We start from the raw sequence: 20,751 nt of genomic DNA on the forward strand, positions 1-20,751 counted from the left end.
CACATATGAAATTATGAAACAATCCAAATGAAATTGAGGCTCAGATCATTATGAATATGATATTGTTTATATTATATCAGTTATTTAAGTTATATTATCTTGCTTATTTTCAGCAGTTTTTACTACAAGATGTTGTTTTTCTAATGTTTCCTGAAGGTAATTGTCCCGGTAACCGTTTTATTTAACAAAGCCACTTTGAATTGCTATTCCTTCATCTGTCAGAGAAACAGGGCAGAAAATATTTAACACTTTGGGTCTCTGTTGGTGAAGACCTTACGCACGAACAGGCTAAAACAAAAATTACCACCAGTGTTTGAACCGTCATGTTGGACGGATACAACCCAACGTCTCAGTAACATCATCTTCTTTATCAGACTCCCACAAAGCACTGACATGTGAAGCCCCAGGGGTTCAGTCAGTCCCGCAGGGGTTTTCGGGCACTCAGCAGACCTGTTAGTTTGGTTGCACCTGTTAAAAGAGTAACAAAACAAAAAAACCAAAAAACCCACCACCAACAACAACAACCTGGCGCCTACATTGCCCACAATGCAACTCACACTCCGGCCATTAGTCCGGAGGTTCAGGTGTGTTATGCCAGTAGCGGCTAATGTTGCTCCGAGCCACTACCCTGAAAAAGAGATGAGGATCTGGTAAGTTCACTTCACACCACTACACCCCCCCCCAGCTCCCCTTGGAGCCCCCCCCCCATAGGCAGTAACGCAGTGCTCTCCCTTTCACGCGAGGGGGGGGGGGCACGCGCAACCTCAAGGCTTTTCCCCTCCGAACTTGGCGAACGCGCGGCGGCGGCGGCTCACCTGGGTCGTGTGGGTCCGCGCAGCCCTGTGCGCGCGCAAGGAAGGGGGCGACGCCTCCAGTCACGCGAGGCAGCTAAGCCTCGACCGCCGCAAAAAAAAAAAAAAACTCCCCCGACATGCCGGGCGATGTTGCCCGCACCACGGGCGGCATGGCGCTCGGTATTCGTGTGCACGTCCGGAGGTGCACACAGCTTCTGCATCGGAGGAGCTGAACAGAGCCCGCAGCGAGACCCGATTACTTACACCCACACAGGAAGAGCCCGTCTGGACCCATGTGTCTATGGACCGACAAACACTACATACAATCATTGAGCCAATAGGAAAGATCCGAGGACTTCATTTTTCAACAGTGTAAAAAGTATTTGGACCCTTTTACTTAAAGAGCAATACCTCAAAAATAAAAAGCATATACAGAATATGCAGCAAAAAGCTAGTAAAAGTACTCATTATGCAGCCGGTTCGTCATATATCATAATATTATATATTATTTCCGATACATGCAAGTATTCTAATGTCAATACACAGTTTTGCTGGGCAGTCACACGTTGCGTCACACGTTATAAACCGATCACGTGTTTTGTGGTGTCAAATCGAAATCTGGCAACAGTGACTGACCTGACTCTGCTGGAGTACGAAGCTCATTATGTGGGATGGAATGTAATCGAGTAAAAGTACCGCGGTGTACAATGGAAGTGCCGAAGTAAAGTTCGAGGACCTGAAAACTGAAATGAAATGCCTTACTTGAGTACGTGTACTTAGTTACATTATCTAGGAAATGTTTGACATGTATGCGTCAAACATGAATTCAGTGATCAATTGTTTATCAAAATGTTTTTTTTAAAATTATTTTTCTGTTGATCGGCTAATTGATTAATCCACTAATCGCTGCAGCTCTGATAAAAGGTCCTCAGTTATCTAGGTCATGGGATGTAATCGTAAGTAAAGAAAAACAAAAACCCAAAACCAAATCAAACTCAGACTCCTCAGTGAGCAAAATGCTCTCGAGCACAAGAGATCCACACAAGAGATAAAATCACTATTAGTAGTGCACAATTAATGTAATGCAATGTATCTATATTTACCTTCTTGAAGAATTATTATCATTAGATGGTCACAGCAGACTTTTATAAACAGTATTAAAGCTCCTCTCCAGACACACGGGGCATATAAAAATCCCCAGTTACCTCGTTAAAAATTCTTAAAATTACATCTTCTCCTTCTCCCTCATTGAAAAATCCAGAATCTACGAATATCCAAATATTTTTGTTTCGGAGGGTGAACTGCAAGATGTCTCCTCCTTCGCTGACTTTCATAAACATCTGTCCGTTGAATCTCTTCTTGTGAGCAAAAATGCTGTTAAATATAGTTGGTTTAAAAATATGGAAACGCGATAGATACAGTATGTGAAGATTTTGAATAATTTATTGGTATTCATCACAATTTCCAAGTTTATTTTAGTCTTTTTCCTTTTTTTTTTTTTTTTTTAGCGTAGCCTAACCTCAAGATCACTAGATGGGGACAGTGAGCTGATTGCGGTGTCAGTTGTGATTATTGCTGGGCTGCCATGCCAGCTTGAACCATCGGAGATAATTCAATCTGAATAATGTATATCCCCAAGGCAATAAATGACGGTGTGTGTGCAAACTTTATTACAATATCTGACAAATGGGGTGGTGTATAATTTGATGTTTTTCTCTGTATATTTTAATTTAGCCCCGTGTGTTGTTTTCTAAATGTCCTCCAGGGACCAGAGCCAAGAGGTTTTGGATAAATGATTAATTTACCGCGCGGGCGATTCCAGAGTTTAACTGATTAGATCTCAGCTCTGCTGTACCGGGGAGTTTCCCTGAGCTGAAGTTAAATTGTCACCGTGGCACATTTGACGAGGAAATGCAGCTCTGGTTTAAAGATTGACATCTAAGAAGTCCTTTTGAAATACACAGCAGACGCAGTTTGCCACGAAAGTACCGCATGGGCTTATTCGGACAAAACAATGTCGTCCATGCTCTCCAAACTAAGGAGTCAGGTGCATGTATAGTCATGTGAAAAAATTAAGTACAGCCCCTTGGAATTGTTGACTTTTTCAACATATATGAGCAAGCAAACAGTTGATCCTCTTTGAAACAGTGCGTATCAATAAAGGTGCAGATCGGTCATGTGGTAGTAGTAAGATACACCCCCTTCAAATTAGAAGCAGGTGTTCCTGATTAGGTACCAGTGACTTGGGGAGTGCGAGTGGAACAGGTTTTATTTAAACCTCTGGGCTTTGGTGATTTTCTTTGCTGCTGATGTGCCGAGATCTAGAGAGCTCGCTAAGGCCTCCAGAAAAAGAAGGCCGTGGATGCCAGTGAGTCTGGCAAGGGGTTTAAAAAGATCTCCAAATTATTTTAAACAAGTCATTCCACTGTGGAACATCAGGAGGAACATCATCTACAAGGGGCGTAGATTTCAAACGACTGCCAAGTTGCCCAGGAAAGGCCGCCCCTTGCAAATTCAGCCCAAGACCAGTCCATTAGAGTTACCGATACAAAAAGAAGTCTCCAAAAAAAAAAACAACCCCCAAATTTCATCATAGGATCTACAGTTAACTCTTGCAGCTATTGGTGTCAAAGTGCATGCGTCTACAATCAGACGGTGGTTGGACAAATTTCATCGTGCATAGGAGGCGTGCCAGGAAAAAGCCGTCGCCGTCCAAAAAGGACATTAGAGCCAGACTACATTTGCCATTGAACAAATAGGCAAAGACCAGGCCTTCTGGAAATAATGTGCCCTGGACAGACGAATCAACGTTAGAGTTGTTTGCCCACAGTAACAGTAGACATGTCTGGCACAGGCCAAAGACAGGAGAAGAACCTCATAAGAACTGTGAGGCACGGTTGGTGGAAATGTCGTGGCTTGTGGTTACCTCGCTGCCTCAGGGACTGGGCCACTCGCAGTCATTGATTCAACTATGTGTTCGGCATCAATTCAAAGAGTGCTTGAAGATAGTGTGAGGCCATCGGTTCGAATGCTCGAGTCGAACCGTAAGTGGACCTTCTCAAACAGGGTAAATGAAACGGGAGACAGCAGCCAGTTAGCTTAGCTTAGCATAAAGACCGGAAATGGGGCGGGGGGGATAGAATCTGCAATAGAATCACTGATCAATACGTTATATTTTGTTTATTTAATTAACAAAAAGCAAAGTGCCAAAACAACACGGTGCATCGTTACCGGGGTTATATGCCAGACTATTTCTTGTACTAGTCTGACACACAACCCCCTGTAACAGGGCAACGTCTTTATACTTCGGTTTTTGTTTTTGTTTTTTTGGATCAAACAAAGAAGATATAACGTGTTAATTGGTGAGTTTTAAAAGTGCTGGGAGGTGGATGCTGTTACCGTTAAAAGTATCAGACTGTCCGTTGCTCCTGTTTCCAGGTTTTGCGCTAAACTAGTCTAAGCTAACCTGCACTGGCTGTAGCTTCACATTTCATGTTCACTTCATTGATTTTAAGGGACGGATGTGAGAGTTGTATCAGTCTTTAAATCTGAATCTCAGCAAAAAAAAAAAAAAAAAAAAAAGCGAATAACTATTTCCCAAAATGTTTATATTCCTTTCAGGATCCAACCTCCTGGACTACGTGTCTGATTCAGCAGTAAAAAGGAAAGTAAGGAGAACTTTACATTACAATACTGAATGACCACTTTTTTTGATGCACTTGTTGTTGTGAAAGGATGTTAAAACATCCTAGTTAAAGCTTTAATGCTGTTTAAAATCCACTCTAAGATTTGTGAAAAAAGGAAAAATTTCACTGCTTTTTCCCCATCTAGACCACAACAGACCAGGTCTAGATCAAAAACCATTACAATTAGACTTGTCAGATCTGGACCACATTAACCCAGAGAGGCTAAAGACTGTTTAAAACACACGTCCAAATATGTGAAACCTTTATTCTATTTGTTAAAAAACAAAAAGGAGCGATTTCATTGTTTTGTTTTTTTTTTGTTTTTTTCCCCAACCAGACCACATCAGGCCAGGTCAAAAATGAAAAACCACCACACTTAGACTTGTCAAATCTGGACTAGATGACTGAGGAGAGAGTAAAGACTGTTTTAAAACACAGTTTCAGATTTGTGAAACCTTTATTCTATTTGTCAAAACACAAAAGGGGTGTTTTCAATCAGACCAGGTCTACATCAAAAACCACTACAATTAGACTTGTCAGATCTGGACCACATTAACCCAGAGAGGCTAAAGACTGTTTAAAACACACGTCCAAATATGTGAAACCTTTTTCATTTGTTAAATAACAAAAAGGAGCGATTTCATTGTTTTTTTGTTTTTTTTTGGTTTTTTTCCCCCAACCAGACCACATCAGGCCAGGTCAAAAATGAAAAACCACCACACTTAGACTTGTCAAATCTGGACTAGATTGCTAAGGAGAGAGTAGAGACTGTTTAAAACACAGTTTCAGATTTGTGAAACCTTTATTCTATTTGTGAAAACACAAAAAGGGCGATTTCACTACTTTCCCCCTATCTTGGCACATCATACTGGGTCTAGATCGAAAACCACTAGGCCTATACTTGTCAAATCTAGAACACAGTAATCCGAATAGGGCTGCGGCGTACCTGCAGCTGGATAACCTGTGTTTAAAGAAAAAAAATCTTTCTCCTAGGGTTTCGTTAGGGGACGAGTCCCTCCCGGAGACACATTGAGGTCACAAATGAGGATAAGGTCCTTATTCCCAATATTCCCGCTAGACCACGAAGGCATCACCGGGCCTTCGCGGCGCTCGTCCCAGGGGCTCTCCGGATCCGCCCGACCGCCCCTGTGTCACGGGCTGCAAACATCGGCAGGGTGGTGGGGGGGGGACAGGGGACAGGTGTCCGTCCAAACGACCGGCCCTCCGCGACAGCGAGCGCCAGCGTCGTTTAAAAGGCCCTTAACGGCTCCGACACCGACATGACAGATCCGTGGGCTTACCGGCCACGCCGCGGCGACAGTAAGACGCATTTCTGCGCCTGATACGCACGTCCCCCGCAGCTGCCCCGGGCGGCCCGTGTCTCTCGCGGGGCGAGGGCGCCCTGGGTCTCACTCTGCGTCGGTGGCATTTTTTTTTTAATTTATTTTTTTTTATTCCTGTGCGATTTTCTGATCTCACGGTCAGTCTGAAACAGGAGCATCGACGTCCAAAGGAGGGGCATCTCCCCCCCGGTGCTGATTACAGGAGAGGACGCACCGCGAGCCAGGGACTCGACTCCGAGACAGACAAGAGCGAACATGTTCGAGACCAGAGGAATCCCCTTCGTCCTGCTGGACATAGCCTGTCTGATTCTAGGTACGTGTCGCAATGTCCTTTTCGCGGACCGTCGTGTGCTGTTTTGCGGCTGCTGTTATCGATATAAGCCGATTTGTGATCTGATATAATCCCGCTGTTCGGATATTTAACAGTTTGCCATCACGTGAAGGGAGTGGTGAATGTTCAGTAGCCCACGAGCGAGATTAACTGAGACCTCACTGTGTTTTTGTTTTTTGTTTTTTTGTTTAACTCAACTTATTTTAACCTCCAATGGTGCCAATAACCCGCCAGAACGTTTACGCCATGTGTGAAATCTGTTCGGTATCTTTTACAAGTAGGTGAAAGGATCCCGGTAGATTTATGTCCTTTGTTTCCACTGTATGCAAATTGCCGCCACTGCAATGTCTTTTCAAGAGTTACTCCTGGGACTCCAGTGGTTAATACTGATGCCGTCTTGGAGATAAAGCATAAAACGCAGCACATCCCTGCAGTCATTCCTATCAATATTGTCTCACTTCTATCGGAGTGCCTTCCCCATTATGTAATGTTTCCACAGTCACTGTCTCATATTTTGTGGCTCATCGACTAAAGTTTGATTTACCCAAGTGGTCAAAGTTGAAGTCTGTAATTCATGCCTGTATATAAACCGATGTCTACAGGAGTAGATTAAAACATGTTAAATAAATTTGCAGGTTAACAGCTAACCAATTATTTTTTTTTTACTTTCGAATCATCTGCTGATGATTTCCTCGATTACTTGATTAGTCGTCTGGCCAATAAAACGTCAGAAAACGGAGAGACATACCCATTTCAAGCTCCCAAAGCCCGAGCTGATGATTTCAAATGCCTCGTTTTGGCCGATCCGCCAGCCAACATCCAAAGATACTACTTTTACGATCGTGTGCGACAAAGAAAATCTTTACATCCTCACATTTGAGAAGGTAGAATCAGCAAATATTTAAATTTTTTGCTTAAAAAATGACTAATTGATTAATTGACTTACTGCTGCAGCACAAGTCAGTGTCTTATATTTTGTGGCTCATTGGCCACTGTTTCATTGACTCAGATATTCAGAGTTTGAAGTTTCGTGTATTAAGCGTTGCTGACGAATGGCCATGACTGTATTGCAGTATAACCTCTGTCTGTGTTTTCAAACCCGCGTGCCAGCACTGACGCAGCTTTTCTGCTCAGTGTAACCACGCTGTTTCTAAAACCATTACATGGCGGGTTCTTACGGTCCACTCACATCGGGCCTGAAATATTAGTAATTTCTCTCAACCAGTCTTGAGGCCTTTATATTTGAACATAGGAACCGCTGTGTAAGTACGCACATGGCTGTTGTCTCCCAGTTTTGCTGCGTAGGCACAGACATTGTCTCTGAGGCCTTAAATCTGATTATGAACGATTAATTTGTACCATGACCTATAGGTCATGGTACAAATTAATCACTCTATGGCTATGGCTTCCCTTGCACGTTCTACAGTCTATATTAAAACGACACATAAAATTAACATTTTAAATAAGATAACAGTTTTAAGAAATATAGAAATCCTCCGCGTGGAAGAATAATTTGTGTCTGATATGGTTTTTTTTTTTCACACAAAAGCTTCAATTATCCAGTAAACCATTGAAACTACATCTACTCTTCTCCCTCATTGGAAACTCCAATCTGTGCAAATATTGCTCATTTAAAAACAAGGTGTTTCCTTGGACCATACTTGGCCTCCAAACTAGTTTTAAACTGAGATTTAATGTGAGAGCAGAAATCGATGAACGTGAAAGCAGCCATCTGTTACCGTTCTGCTCAGTGAAGGTCAAACATCTAAGTAACGATAAGCAAAGTGCAGGGGGACTTTGACATATCGATGAACTCCCAAGGCTACAGACTTCTTTCACATTGCATTATTTAGTAAGCACCTCACCAGCAGAGCATGCGTGCAGCGAGAAGCACTATGACCCCACAATCTCGGCGTGCCGTCTGGATGACTGATGCAGAAGCAAACTTGATTATTCTGCAATAACAAACAAGCACAAGCACAAACAAGCACACACACGCACACAGAGACTATTAAATTATAAAAAAAAAAAGCAACTGTGAGAGTCTTGCGCCAGCAGTTATGCCGTGCTGCTTGTTACCAAACATGCACGTACATGTAGCAAGACCAGGGCTCGATAAATGTGAGAATTTGTCTTTATTTTTTGAAGTGCATAAAGAGCGGAGTAGGTTGCAGGCTGCCAGTGAGTCCAGATAAAAGATTCAATGTAAATGTTTATTAATATTGAAATGTCCACATTTTTCTTTCTTTCTGTCCGTGTGTGTGTGTGTGTTGGGAAGCCCTTTTAGTTGCAGTGTTATGGAGATGAGAGCAAGTTAAAGTGTAAGTGACACTGGGGTCCCGCCGTTGGCCTGTGTGTCTCTCTGTCCCGACTCTCTGGCATTTTCCAGCTGTTGCAGCCCATCAACTTCGGATGGCACAGCTGACGGTGTCAACAGCTGCAGAAACGGCAGGCAGAACAAAAATACCAGCCAGAACTAAACAGTAGTTTACAGGGCAGGTTTACGGGGCGAAGCTGTATCTTCCTGTGGTGTCGTGCCTTTGCGCCGATTCTGCCATTTGGAGACATGGCTCGTGCATAAGTGCATTAAAGCTCAATAACAGACCCCCACTTTCTGCTTGAACGGGTGAACTAGTATGTCTTTTCCCCGCCACACAGTGGGCTAAACGGGCCAAACAGCCGGAGAAATGACAGCAGCATTACACCTCAGACTTTGCACTGTCAAAACTATGTAGCATAATCTGTTATATTTTATGGTAGTTTATCTGTAGGGAGCATTAAAACTATGTCCACAGCTCCTTTCGCATTGGCTTGAGTCAAGGCTCCATCTCAAAAAAACTTCACGATCCTCCCTGCTGAAAAAACTGCCCTAGGATAGCATCATTTTGAGTGTTTTTACTGTGTAATACAGCATGTTGCAGAGTATCCGATGGAGCTGAGTAATGCACATTTTTTGAGGATCCAACTTGAGGATAAGGTGGTCAGTATTTTCTGTTTTTCCCTATTGTGAACAGATTTTATGAAAAGACCAAAATGACCAAGGATTTGATGCTTTATTGCGATGAACATTGACAATGTAGTTTATTTTGAGTGGATTCCACATACGCTGGCCTGCTGCAACAAATGGTCACTAATGCACCAAATGTGATTAAATCATCGGCTGAAAATAGTCCCAAACAAATGCACTATTCGGTCCTGTTTAAGAAATAGCTGTTTCAAGAAATTATGTCTTTTTAAAAAAGTAAAAAATTGGACGTATATTTTCGACCCATTTTCAAAGATTGACCTATTCAGTAGGAACAAACGGGCTTGCGGCTGAGTGTTATAACGTATAGAGAGATGGATTAACACATTGCAGGATTTGGGCTTTCCGGGTTTAATGGTAGCAAGGATGAAGCTAACCGTATCCTTCAATTCAGGTGCTAGAAAGGTTGGGGTCTCTCAGTTCTTCCATAAAGAATAGAAACAGTTTAATTTGGCACATATCTATGCCTTTCTGCAGTTTGTCATGCGTATTCAGTAAATCCACTTCCACCTGAAAGACGACCGATTTCAAGACCTCAACCCCTTCAGCACCCTTACTCTCTCTGCCATGTCTCTCTTGACCTCTGACCTCTTCCACTGGTAACCCCTCCCGATCTCCGTCCACAGGAGGTCTGCCTCTGGCAGCCTTTAACCTGGGTAAGATCCGCCCTTACCAGAGGGGCTTTTTCTGTAACGACGAAAGCGTCAAGTACCCTTTCCACACCAGCACAGTCACCTCCACAGTCCTCTACACTGTGGGCTTCACCCTGCCCATTAGCTGCGTAAGTAGGAGTCAATCAAGGAAGAGGAAGGGGTATGACATAGATACATGACCTGTCTCATAGAAAATGTGTTGAGTTGTCAACCACAGGTGTAACTAATAACTAAAGCATTCCAGGGTGTGCCAGAGCCTCTGGTATGATGCGTGACACCTACATGGAAAGCGGAAATCATTGTTATCAGCTACACATGTGATTTTTTTTTTTTTTTTTTTTTTTTTTTTTCCCTGCCGTGAGAAAGGTCAGTTAGGACCAACAGAGCCAGCAAGACCAGTACGTTAGAGAACCACCAAATTTCCATAGCCTAATTCAGGGTGTATCCAGCATGACTAGCTTCCTGTTTGGTACTACAGATCGCCCAACCTGTGCAGTCGGACAGCTACCTGCTATTGAAACAGTAGGTTTTGTTTAGTCCTGCTACCGTTTCCTATCCCGGTGCGAGGTTTGTGGCATTGCTGGATGTGGAGCCACACTGGCTCGTACAGTTGTGTACACAAAGCTAAAGGCAAAGGAGGATGTCCACTTAAAAAAAACTGTGCTTGTGTGTTGTGAGTGCCCTCTGTTATGGCTTCGTGGTATCAGTGATTTATCTCTTCCATCTAGTCTCTTACGTATCATGAGTATTCATAACCTCAATCTGTAACCCTTTTTTTTTTTTTTTTTAATTTCTCAAATGTTACTGTAGTCGAATTTTTGAACACCTCACTGTCTGTCAAAGGCAGGTGCGGGACAATATGTGGGGATTGAGATCACTTAGAGATTGAAAGTCAATTAAAGTGTTAAGTGTGTCACTTTTTAGAGAGGAAGTGAACGAGAAAGTGTGTAATTTTTTTTTCATCCGTGTGAGGAACATGTGAGACAACTGCTGCTTCTCAAGCTGACAGCTTCAGCTTCCTATGGGTGTGTTGGAAAAACAATCTAGAAACGATGGCCGATTAAAAACTCATCTGCTGCACCCAAAATAATGAGGCTCACCTCTCAATAACCTGCCCAGAAATGTCATTTTTGTGCTCTTAAGTTTGACTTTTATCCACTAACATACGCTCCTTATCAGCATTTAACTACCTTGTTTCCGTGCCAACACTTTAACCATTAATATTTTGCACCCTGATGTCCCCGGACGTTGTTGAGGATGCAGCGTTTTGTGTGACCCTCTCACATGGCCACTGTCTTCTGCTGTGTACAGGCACACACTGTTGCATCGTGTGAGCCCCTGTGACATCTTTGTAACCTGAACATTTTTTTTCCCTTGTGTTTTCTCTCATTGCCTCTCTGCTAGCTGGATTCCCATTTGTAATACTCAATGTGCAACACAGGCCTTTCCGACGGGGCTTTTTCTGTAATGATGATTCAATCAAGTACCCCCTTAAAGACGACACCATTTCCTATCAGTTGTTAGGAGGTGTTATGATTCCCGTCACAATACTCACTGTAAGTGCATCTGTTTTGTTTTCTGCTAACGGTTTTCTCTCGGGAACTTCTATTTTCTCATCCTCCTATTCCGTCTATATTTGCTGCTCATCTTGATCCACTTTTACACTCTTACCTTCTCTCTACTCTATTAATCCCTGGTTGCTGCTATATACATTATTCTGTAATAATGTATGTGTTTTTAATTGCTTGCATAACACATCACTACCATTAACCGTAGCTAAATGTCCTGTCAGCATGTGGTAGAAATTGTTTTCGTAACTCTTTAGTTTCCCAAATTTAAGATGAGACGGAGAGGTAATCTGAGACAGAGTGTTATTTTGAAATTTGCCAGCACAAAATGAATCTGCAGCCGCTGCGACAGTTTGCAGAAAGACACTAAATATGGCGAATATGGAAGTCTTAACAAGCAGTGCAGTAGTAACCTTGGCCTGCGGAATAAAATTTTAAAAAAGAGAAGAAAAAAAAAAACAAACTGCAGTAGCACTTAAGAAGTCTCTATATAAGCAGTGAAAATATCCTGTCAGTTTATAAAAAAAAAGAAAAAAAAAAGTTTTTATACTGTAGGTTTTACCTTCATGGATGAATAAAATGAAGCTGACAGCCACCTTCCATTGTAAACACAAAATGTATTTAGTTGTATAAAGTTGAAGGAAAAACAGATGCCTTTTAATCTTTAGTGAGCCATCGGCCGAAGTTTTTAGTTCTCTTTTTCAAAGCTTTTTTAAAGACATAGCAGAGCGGTGGCAATAGAGACCTGTCAGTGGCTTTTTATGTAGGACACGTCTAGGTCCTCGGGGCCTGTTATTTGTTAGCAGCGTTGTGTAACAAACACATTCACGTGAACTTGAACCCTCAACCTTGACAGCAAGAGGAATTGATGGGGCATTCCGCGTACGTCACTATGAACAGATCCGTACAAGCTCGAATACACAAAGAATGTTTTACTATGAGATCTAATGAGAGGCATCATTACAATACAACTTTTAGATCCTAAAAAATTACTCATGTTTTATTATTTTAAGTGGACATCATCCTTTGGCCATGATATTTTCAACAGTATTTACTATCTCAGAAGGGAGCAGAAGATAGAAACCCTGCCAATTTTGTCAAATCACAATAAAATTATAATTTTACGGAGAATCTATTTAAAGGAATGCTTTGACATGTTGGAAAATAAGATTACTTCCTTTCTTGCCCAGAATTATGTGAGAAGGTGGATACCACTCTCCATTTTTACCAATATGAGATAGTAAACTAGTATCAGTGTTGTCATCGAACTCTTGGCAAGAAAGCAAGTAAGTGTATTTCCCAAACAGTTAAACTATTTCTTTAAACGCTGATACAAAAACAAGATAGCTTTGTGTGGAATCAGTGTTATGATCTGAACCTTTTAACACCAAACCCATTTGGGATTAGGGAATATTGCTGGCTCTGATGTTGTAGATTTCATTCAGTTGCACATTTAATGTTGATTTGCCATCTTGTATTTCTGTGCAGACCTCTGAACTCTGTATCCCTTCCTCCCTTGCCCAACCTCCCCTCCCCTTGCAGATGATCTTTGGCGAGTGCCTTTCAGTTTATGTAAATCGCATCAAATCCAAGTCGTCTTTCGGCAGCTACATCGCCTGTACTTACAAAGCCATCGGCACCTTCCTCTTTGGTGCCGCGATGAGCCAGTCGCTGACCGACATAGCCAAGTATTCCATTGGCCGGCTCAGGCCGCACTTCCTGGATGTTTGCAAACCTGATTGGACGCGTAGCAACTGCTCAACAGGGGTATATATCGAAGACTTCATGTGCACTGGAGACCCGACGATGGTCAATGAGGGCAGGTAGGTGGTGGTGTTATACTGTATGTCAAAACATTGTTCTGCTATTACTTCTCTGTGAGAGAAGATCTGAGTTGGCAAAAATGTTGATACGTCTTCAGTTACTACTTTGCGCTCAAAGCAGTGGTCTCAATGAGCAGCAGAAAGAGGTGAAAAATGCTTTTGAAGCCCTTGGTTTTACACACAGGCTGCCCTGCTTGGCTGCTGAAGGTTTTCCTAGCTCTTCTCTTTTGTATGAGGGCTGAAAGGCGTACCTGTATTTAATAAATAATACTGTTCTAAAGACTCTAAAACTGAACATCAGTCACAAATAAGGTCATGAAATGCAGTGTTTTGTAGTAAAAAATGTAGTAAAAATCCAGAAGCAACAGTATCCATCAGGGGTATCCATTTTGGAATCATTTTAGAAATAATTTTATAATAATTATATGAAAATGCATTTTTTAAAACTTCTTCGACCAAACCTATGACCTTGCCATTCAGAAAAGGGTGGGTGAACGTAGAGCTGCAACGATTTTCAATATGCAGTTAGACAAAACAATGAATTGGTTGATTGAAAAAATAACAGGCAGACTAATTTAATATTGAAAATAATGGTTAGTTGCAAACCCTAGATGGATGAATGAATGGAATGGTTCATGATTTCAGTTGTTTCCTCTTGAAATGCAAATTTAAACTTGTACCACTCTAGGTTCTTATTTTGTTGACCAAGAGATAAACAAAATCTGACCAAAAAAAAGCCCTGCATTGTTTCGTAACAAGCTCATAGTGCGAGTACAAAGGGTAAAGGTTAAGTATGTCACTGAACAACCTATGAATAATTAGACGGTTGCTTTTTCCCCATTTGATCCGGTAACTGTTTTTTATAATCTATTTTTATTTAAAGTGCTTACGATTACAATCTATGGAGTGAAGTCGCACTCTGCTGTCTGAGCAAGAGCAAAAACAAAAATGGGGGGGGCGAGGTGATACAGCCTGAGTACCAACCCGTGTCCCTCCTGTAGGAGATAAACATGTTACATGGACAGGACAAGTCCGACAGATAGCGGACACGATCGCGTCTTTAACGCACTACCGAGGTAGTCCCAGCGAGCCATGGGACTATCTTGACAAAGCCCCGGCATGCCCCTGTGAAGTTGCGCGACATTGAGTTCCTCGTTGATATGTGCACGAGGATGATATAAAGCAGTGTTTTTAGTCAGATGCGGTGTGAACCGTTTGTGGCACACAAGACCGGAGATAGTATGACTGAGTGATTTGACCGGAACGTAAAGCTTGTTTTGGTTATAGCTTTATGGCTGTCCCTTATCAGCTCAGAGCAGAAGGAAGCATAGTGGGAGGAGAGGATATCCACTTCTCGTTCTGATGTAGTAATGACCGCCGAGAGCAGCGTTAATTATAGAGGCAGAGGCCTAAATGACATCAGCTGTGCCGATGTTAAGAAGGGTTTATTATGGGTTACGAGGAACTTTCTACTCTTTTTCGATTCTACCTAGAGGTTAGGTTATTCTACTCGGAGGTCAGACTGTAGGTTGATGTCGTCCTCTCTTTCGAACGCAGTTTCCCTGAGCTACAGCCTTTGAGTCTAAGAGCTGAGTGGAAATGTGCCCACCAACCCCTCTCCCCCTTCTGGGTTATCTGCTGTACATTTACCAGGGTGTGGTGCACGATTGTTGGGCTTCCCTGGAGCCACATTGCTGCTCTGCAGTCTGTATTGTTTTATTTATTTATTTATTTATTTATTTTTAATGTAGCGTAAAGGGACAAACATTTATCAGCAGGCCAAGAGAAAGATCCGGTGAGTCAAGCAAGATATCCAAGGCTTTTAAGTCAGGAGACACTATATTTCCAGCTCGTGTGTGTGTGTCTGTGTTCGGGATGGTCTGCTTGTCACTAATAGAGCTAATAAATGCAGCAGGAGAGGAGAAAGCAGGATGTGGTAGCCTGCTCTGGGTCATCTTACTGTAAAATGATTCCTCCTTAGCTTGTTGTTCCACAGGACAGAGGAGGCCTGCTGCCAGAGCTGTCCGTCTGTTTGTTTTCATATAAAACAGAAAAATGCCATAGGTGCGCAAAGGTTTAGAGTGTTATGAAAAATGCTAGCTCCCTTGTTAGGTGTGGAATCCATAAGAAACCAGGAATAGAGAGTGAGTGAAGCGCTCAGTGGGTCATGCCAGGCTGCATTTTTAATCTGATGCCTCCAGAGGATGTATAGAGATCAGCAATGTCCTTACATAGTCCAGTTCGGTTTTGTTACCAAGGACCATTTGATCAGCCAGGGGCGTGTTCTCTAACAAAGGCCGTTGGTGCAAAAAAGGATTCATTGATAAATTTGGTTAAGCTATGATGATGATGATGATGATGATGATGAAGAATTACAAACACAGGCAGAGTTCAGCTTCTCAGATTTGAGGGTTTTGTGCTACATCCTGTTTTCATATTGTAAATTGCATATCTTCTGGTATTTGATTGTTGGTTGGAGAACATTAATCTGGAAACATTGCTTTGTGATGGGTATTGTTTGCCATTGTCTGAAATTCCATAGACTGATTGATCTGTTTAAATGATTTTTCAATTAATCAATCTAAAGAAAAATACTTGTTACTTGCAGCCCTGAACTCACTCGTCAATTTGACTGTCACAGAGCTGCTAATGTGCTGGTAGACTGTTTTTAAATACTAAAACAACCCAAGGTGGCAAGGGACTGTACTTGGGTACAGTGGTGCTTTGAGCTAAATGCTAAAACCAGCATACCAACACATTCATAGTGACAATGCCAACATGGTGATGTTTAGCATGTATATTGTTCACCATCTTAGTTTAACCTGTTGGCATGATAACTTTTGCTAATTTGCACAAAATTGTACTTTGATTATTACAGTTTTGAACGTCTGTCTAGTAGATATTTCACCAGGTAACCTGAAAATGTTGACCTGTTGATTGCAATAGATGAAAATTACTCAAAACCAATGGTAGAGAATTTTATTTGTGGATGAGTGTACAGTGGTACAGGGGTTGTCTCAGCAGGTTTGTTGTTGTATAGCTAAGTAAAACCCCAGAAGAGCTGTTTTGTTTTTCCCTTGTCTCAGTGGTCCAGTTTTAGGGATTTACCTCGTAAATTTATCCGGATAACTCAGTAAACCTGCTTCTCGGATCAAGCAGCAGGTCATTGGGTCACGACTGTGAAGCCTCCGAATCCTCATCAAGCGCCAGAGTGGCATAGCGCACCAAATACGCCAGCGTACAGTAACATTACACCGTGTGTGCATACATGGCTGTTGCTGTGGTCCAGACAACATTGTAAAAACACAGCACTGCTATTATAAACAGGAAGTAACTAAGGCAGGGAGGACCGGAGGCTTTTCCTCGTTTTCCCTCCACTTTGAAAAACGCACAGAGCAACCAAACACTCTTACCTGCTAGTGAACATCGACATTGTCTTCTAATTTGTGTTTGTTTGATGCAGATGAATTAAGCACATAGCAAAGTGTTGAGCCGTTCTTTTGTCTCTCCCCTGCAGGCTATCCTTCTATTCCGGCCACTCCTCTTTCTCCATGTACTGCATGCTGTTCCTGGCTGTGAGTACCTACACCAGATACATGTTGATCTGCAGTTAAATCAGTCCGTATTTACTGGGACACCGTGAATAAAAGATCCACGTATTGTCCTGTTAATTTGCCACACATCTGAGCAAATGTGATGGTGATACTGATTGCTTCAGCTTAAAGGTGTAGATTGACATTTTGGGAAATATTATTATTATAATATTATTCGCTTTTCTTGACTGGAGTAAGATGACGACTTGGATATCTCTCTCATGTCTTTCCATTAAATATAAAGCTACAGCCAGCAGCTAGTTAGCTTAGCTTTGCCTAAAGACTGAAAAACGGGGAAGCAGCTAGCCTGGCTCCATCTGTAATTGATCCGTACAAAAACCAAAGTGTAAAAATGGCAGTTTGTCGTCTTAACTCGCCATAAAACCACAACTTGTCATTTTTACATGTCTGTCGGGTAAATATGAAGCTACAGCTGCTGTTTTTGTACTGATTAAACCAACCAGATTTAATGTGTTAATTTGTGAGCTTTAGAGGGGCTGGGAGGTGGATTTTTTTTTAATGATTTGAAAGAGCCATACTAGCCCCCCCCTAGTCTTTCTGCTAAGCTACGCTAACGGGCTGCTCACTGTAGCTTCGTATTTGGCTTACAGACATGAGATTGGTACTGATCCACTCATCTAACTTTCATCAAAAAAGCAAAAAGGTTTATTTCCCCAAAGTGTCAAACTATTCCTTCGAACTGCAGTGCTTCAAGATTACTTTCACGGTTGTTATCACTATTCTGCTCAAAGAGTTGCAGCACCTCACTGGGCTGCTGATTCATTCAGCATGAGCAGACAGAAATAGACACCAGGACAAAGTCCTGGCACCAGCATAAAGCGCTCTCTCCCTCCGCAAGGAGTGGAAGTTGAAGCATGAGAAGCAGCAGCTGACATTTAAACATCTACCTACAGACCCTGGAGCGCCTTTTTTTTTTTTCTCCCACCGCCAGTTAAATGAGAGCCTTTGCATCAGAAATGAAGTAGAACAGGAAGAGACACATGCTTCAGGAGGAAGCAGCTAAGCTTGTTTGTCCTTTTTTCAGGCAAAAAGAACAGACACACCCTGTTTTTCATACAAACAAAATTAAGTTGTCTGGTTTATCACACAATGGAACATGACCTTCAGCTGACTAAAGAGTCTTACACGATAAGTCATCCTGCTCCAGAGGTGGTGTGATGTCTGTCAGATGAAATTGTGGATCCTGTTTCAGAGAATTAACGGACTAATTTGTACAAGTTTTCAAGGTCAGTTTGACAAATTGAAATGTGGCCTGCAGGAGATTTTCCGTTCTTTAAAAGAAAAGAGAAGGAAGTAAATAGTAGATTAATAGTAGAGCTGTTGAGTTGAAATGATTTGTGTAATTCAGGAACAATGTTACATTTTCCTGCACGCTAGGCTTGTCTGTAGTGTGGAAATGGAAATGCACTGAGTCATCCGCAAATCACTGCAGCTCATTTTCCTGCCCCTGTTGCGAGAATGCTGCCTACTACAATGATCGTTCACTAGATTACCAAACCTACAGTAATGCTCCCTGTCCATGTCATAATCATTGCCTGTGACACACTTGTATTTATCATGACTCTAAACACAAGTGCTCTATAGTTGCACTGCGTGCCCTGTGTCTTTCTCAGCTCTATCTGCAGGCTCGACTCCAGGTTGAATGGGCGAGGCTACTGAGACCCACGATCCAGTTTTTCCTGATTGCTGCCTCAGTGTTCACGGGATTGTCGAGAGTGTCAGATTATAAACATCACTGGAGTGATGTGCTGACTGGACTCCTGCAGGGGGCCCTTATGGCTATTCTGGTGGTAAGTCCTGTAACCTTTAATGTTGCTTTAAATTTAAAGTACACTGACTTGCTTTTTTTTTTTTTTTTTTCCAACTTTTTTTTCTGGGGCATTTTCTGCCTTTTTATTAGATGGGGATACCGAAATGATGACAGGAAGTGAGGGAGAGCAAGATGTTGCTGAAACTTAAATGTACACAACTGTGCTCAAATGTTTACAACTTGAGAAGTCTCTCTACTCATCCGGGGCTTTTTGTCCTCTGTAAATAAAGTGACTTATTGTCATGGAGTGCTACCCCCCCCCCCCCCCCCCCGTCATCAGATTGATAATGCACTCATACTGTATCTGTCAGGAGATGGTTAGCTTAGCATCAAGAGTGGAAGCAGGAGGAGACAGCTAGCCAGGGTCTTTATAGGTAAGAGAGTCTAAAGCAATGCTAGCTGCTCAGTGGAGCTGTAGAGCAAACTAACACGCTCACAGTGATAATATGTTGACATATTTCACTAAAAATTAAAAATGTTTGACATGTTGTGGAGGTGCTGGTAGGTATTTTTTAAACCCCCCTTTTCCACTGTTCATGCTAAGCTAAACTAAGCTAAGCAGCTGCTGGCTGTAGCTTCATAGTTTACCATTCAGGCATGAGCAATATCGATCTCTTCTAACTCTTGTCAAGGAATCTCAAACGTATTCCCCGAAATGTTAAGCATAGTAAGTTAATAATTTGAGCGGTGGTCTTTAGGCAGAGCAGAGATGCAAATATTCCAGCCCCGCTCCCATCTATGCCTTTTTAACATTCTCCACCTGTATCTTGCAGGTCTTCTTCGTGTCTGACTTTTTCAAGCCACGCGTGGATTCCCGTAAAGAAGCGGACATCCCCCACACAACCCTGCAGGAGACCCCAACAAATGGAAACCACTTTGAGAGTCCAAACTAAGCTAAGTGAGATGTGGAGGAGGACAAGGAGGATACCTCTGCTCTGTCCAAACGCACACCCAGGATCCCAGCTCTAGCCTTTCATCTCATGCAAATTCCCATCAGATAGCCTGCTTGGATTTTAAGTGTGGATTACTAAATATCTTATTTTCAAGTAAGCTAGTGGATGACTCACCTCAGGCTTTTTCAGATTTTACGACTTTATAATTTTAGGCAATCTGCAGTCTTGTTCACTGATTCTCCATTAAAGGGAAGTGGTGAGACAACCTGTCCAACCTTTGTAGATATGCTAAAGTGACTGAAACAGATGTAGGTTAGGGGCTAGAGATTCTGTAAGGACGGGAACCATCTATCTACTGAACAAGTGGGAAGACTTACCTGCATGCACTCACTAAAGGGTCTGACCACTACTGGGGGAGAGAGAGAGAGGAGAGTTGGAAACCTGTGAATGTAACCCTGCTTTGTGCTTTCCCTGACCTGGAGTCAGTCTATTCAAAGATCTGATTTAGGGTTAGTTTTAGGCCAACCCCGGCTCTCAGAAACGATGAATCTCACAACTTTGCTGCCCTTAGGTCCAGTGTTAAACTTTCCTCGTGTAATTAGCCCTTTGTTTGTTTCTTAAGGGTAGAACGCGCTGGGGGCTAAAGCTAATCCTAGACCAGAATTCAACACTGCTTCAAATCTGGAGCTGCCGACTCCAGGCCACTGCCGCTGCCGTCTGATTCTCCAACCGTCTAACCTCCATATAGTCGAGGAGGAAGCTTTACTAGTATCATGTTTGGTTAGAGTTGAAGAGTCAAACGGTCAGTTTTAAGTCCCGTGTTGCCTTTGCTGGGCTGCTGCTGCTGCTGCTATCACAGCTTCCTGTGTATCTAAGAACTAATGTAAACATTAAGTGAATAGACAATGTACTTTTGTATAATCTGTATGTAAAAACAAATCACCATACAGACTTTTATTGAAAAAAAAACAAACTTAAATATGTACAGATGTCTAAAATAAGAAAAAGGAAAAATAAAGCCATTTTACTTATTAACATGAACACAATTGGAACACAAGTGTTGGATGTATTTTGTCATGAGCTGTCCAATTAATTTGTCATCAATGGACCACCTTACCCATGTAAGCAAAAAACAATAAAATCACGAATGTTTAACGTATTCCAGCCACATACATGCATTCACCTAAATGAAAAACACTTTTTACATCCTC

At 42.2% G+C, this 20,751-nt stretch overlaps 1 protein-coding gene across 6 annotated transcripts; it reads left to right on the plus strand.

Moving 5' to 3' along the window:
• The first annotated feature begins 573 nt into the window (after positions 1-573).
• On the plus strand, positions 574-20,688 carry plpp1a (phospholipid phosphatase 1a). 6 transcript variants are annotated; one of them, XM_040157543.1, is made up of 8 exons: positions 574-650; positions 4,416-4,462; positions 5,966-6,136; positions 9,806-9,960; positions 12,943-13,223; positions 16,741-16,798; positions 18,451-18,627; positions 19,421-19,540. In XM_040157543.1, exons 3-8 carry the CDS (start codon positions 6,079-6,081, stop codon positions 19,538-19,540), a joined length of 849 nt encoding a protein of 282 aa, XP_040013477.1. In that variant the 5' UTR covers positions 574-650; positions 4,416-4,462; positions 5,966-6,078. The 6 variants fall into 6 exon arrangements, with proteins under 6 accessions (XP_040013477.1, XP_040013478.1, XP_040013476.1 ...); XM_040157544.1 differs by lacking the exon at positions 574-650 and adding an exon at positions 3,086-3,838; XM_040157542.1 differs by lacking the exons at positions 574-650; positions 4,416-4,462 and adding an exon at positions 5,495-5,800.
• Positions 20,689-20,751: the final 63 nt, after the last annotated feature.

The sequence above is a fragment of the Xiphias gladius genome, chromosome 20 (genome assembly GCF_016859285.1).
Source record: "Xiphias gladius isolate SHS-SW01 ecotype Sanya breed wild chromosome 20, ASM1685928v1, whole genome shotgun sequence".
Classification (NCBI taxonomy): Eukaryota; Metazoa; Chordata; class Actinopteri; order Istiophoriformes; family Xiphiidae; genus Xiphias; species Xiphias gladius.

Bases quoted from the DNA above. Each gene is read 5' to 3' on its own strand.
- plpp1a (XM_040157543.1), top strand. From the start codon at position 6,079: ATGTTCGAGACCAGAGGAATCCCCTTCGTCCTGCTGGACATAGCCTGT. The intron at 6,137-9,805 runs GTACGTGTCGCA...CTCCGTCCACAG, and splicing joins CATAGCCTGTCTGATTCTAG to GAGGTCTGCCTCTGGCAGCC. The intron at 13,224-16,740 runs GTAGGTGGTGGT...TCTCCCCTGCAG, and splicing joins ACGATGGTCAATGAGGGCAG to GCTATCCTTCTATTCCGGCC.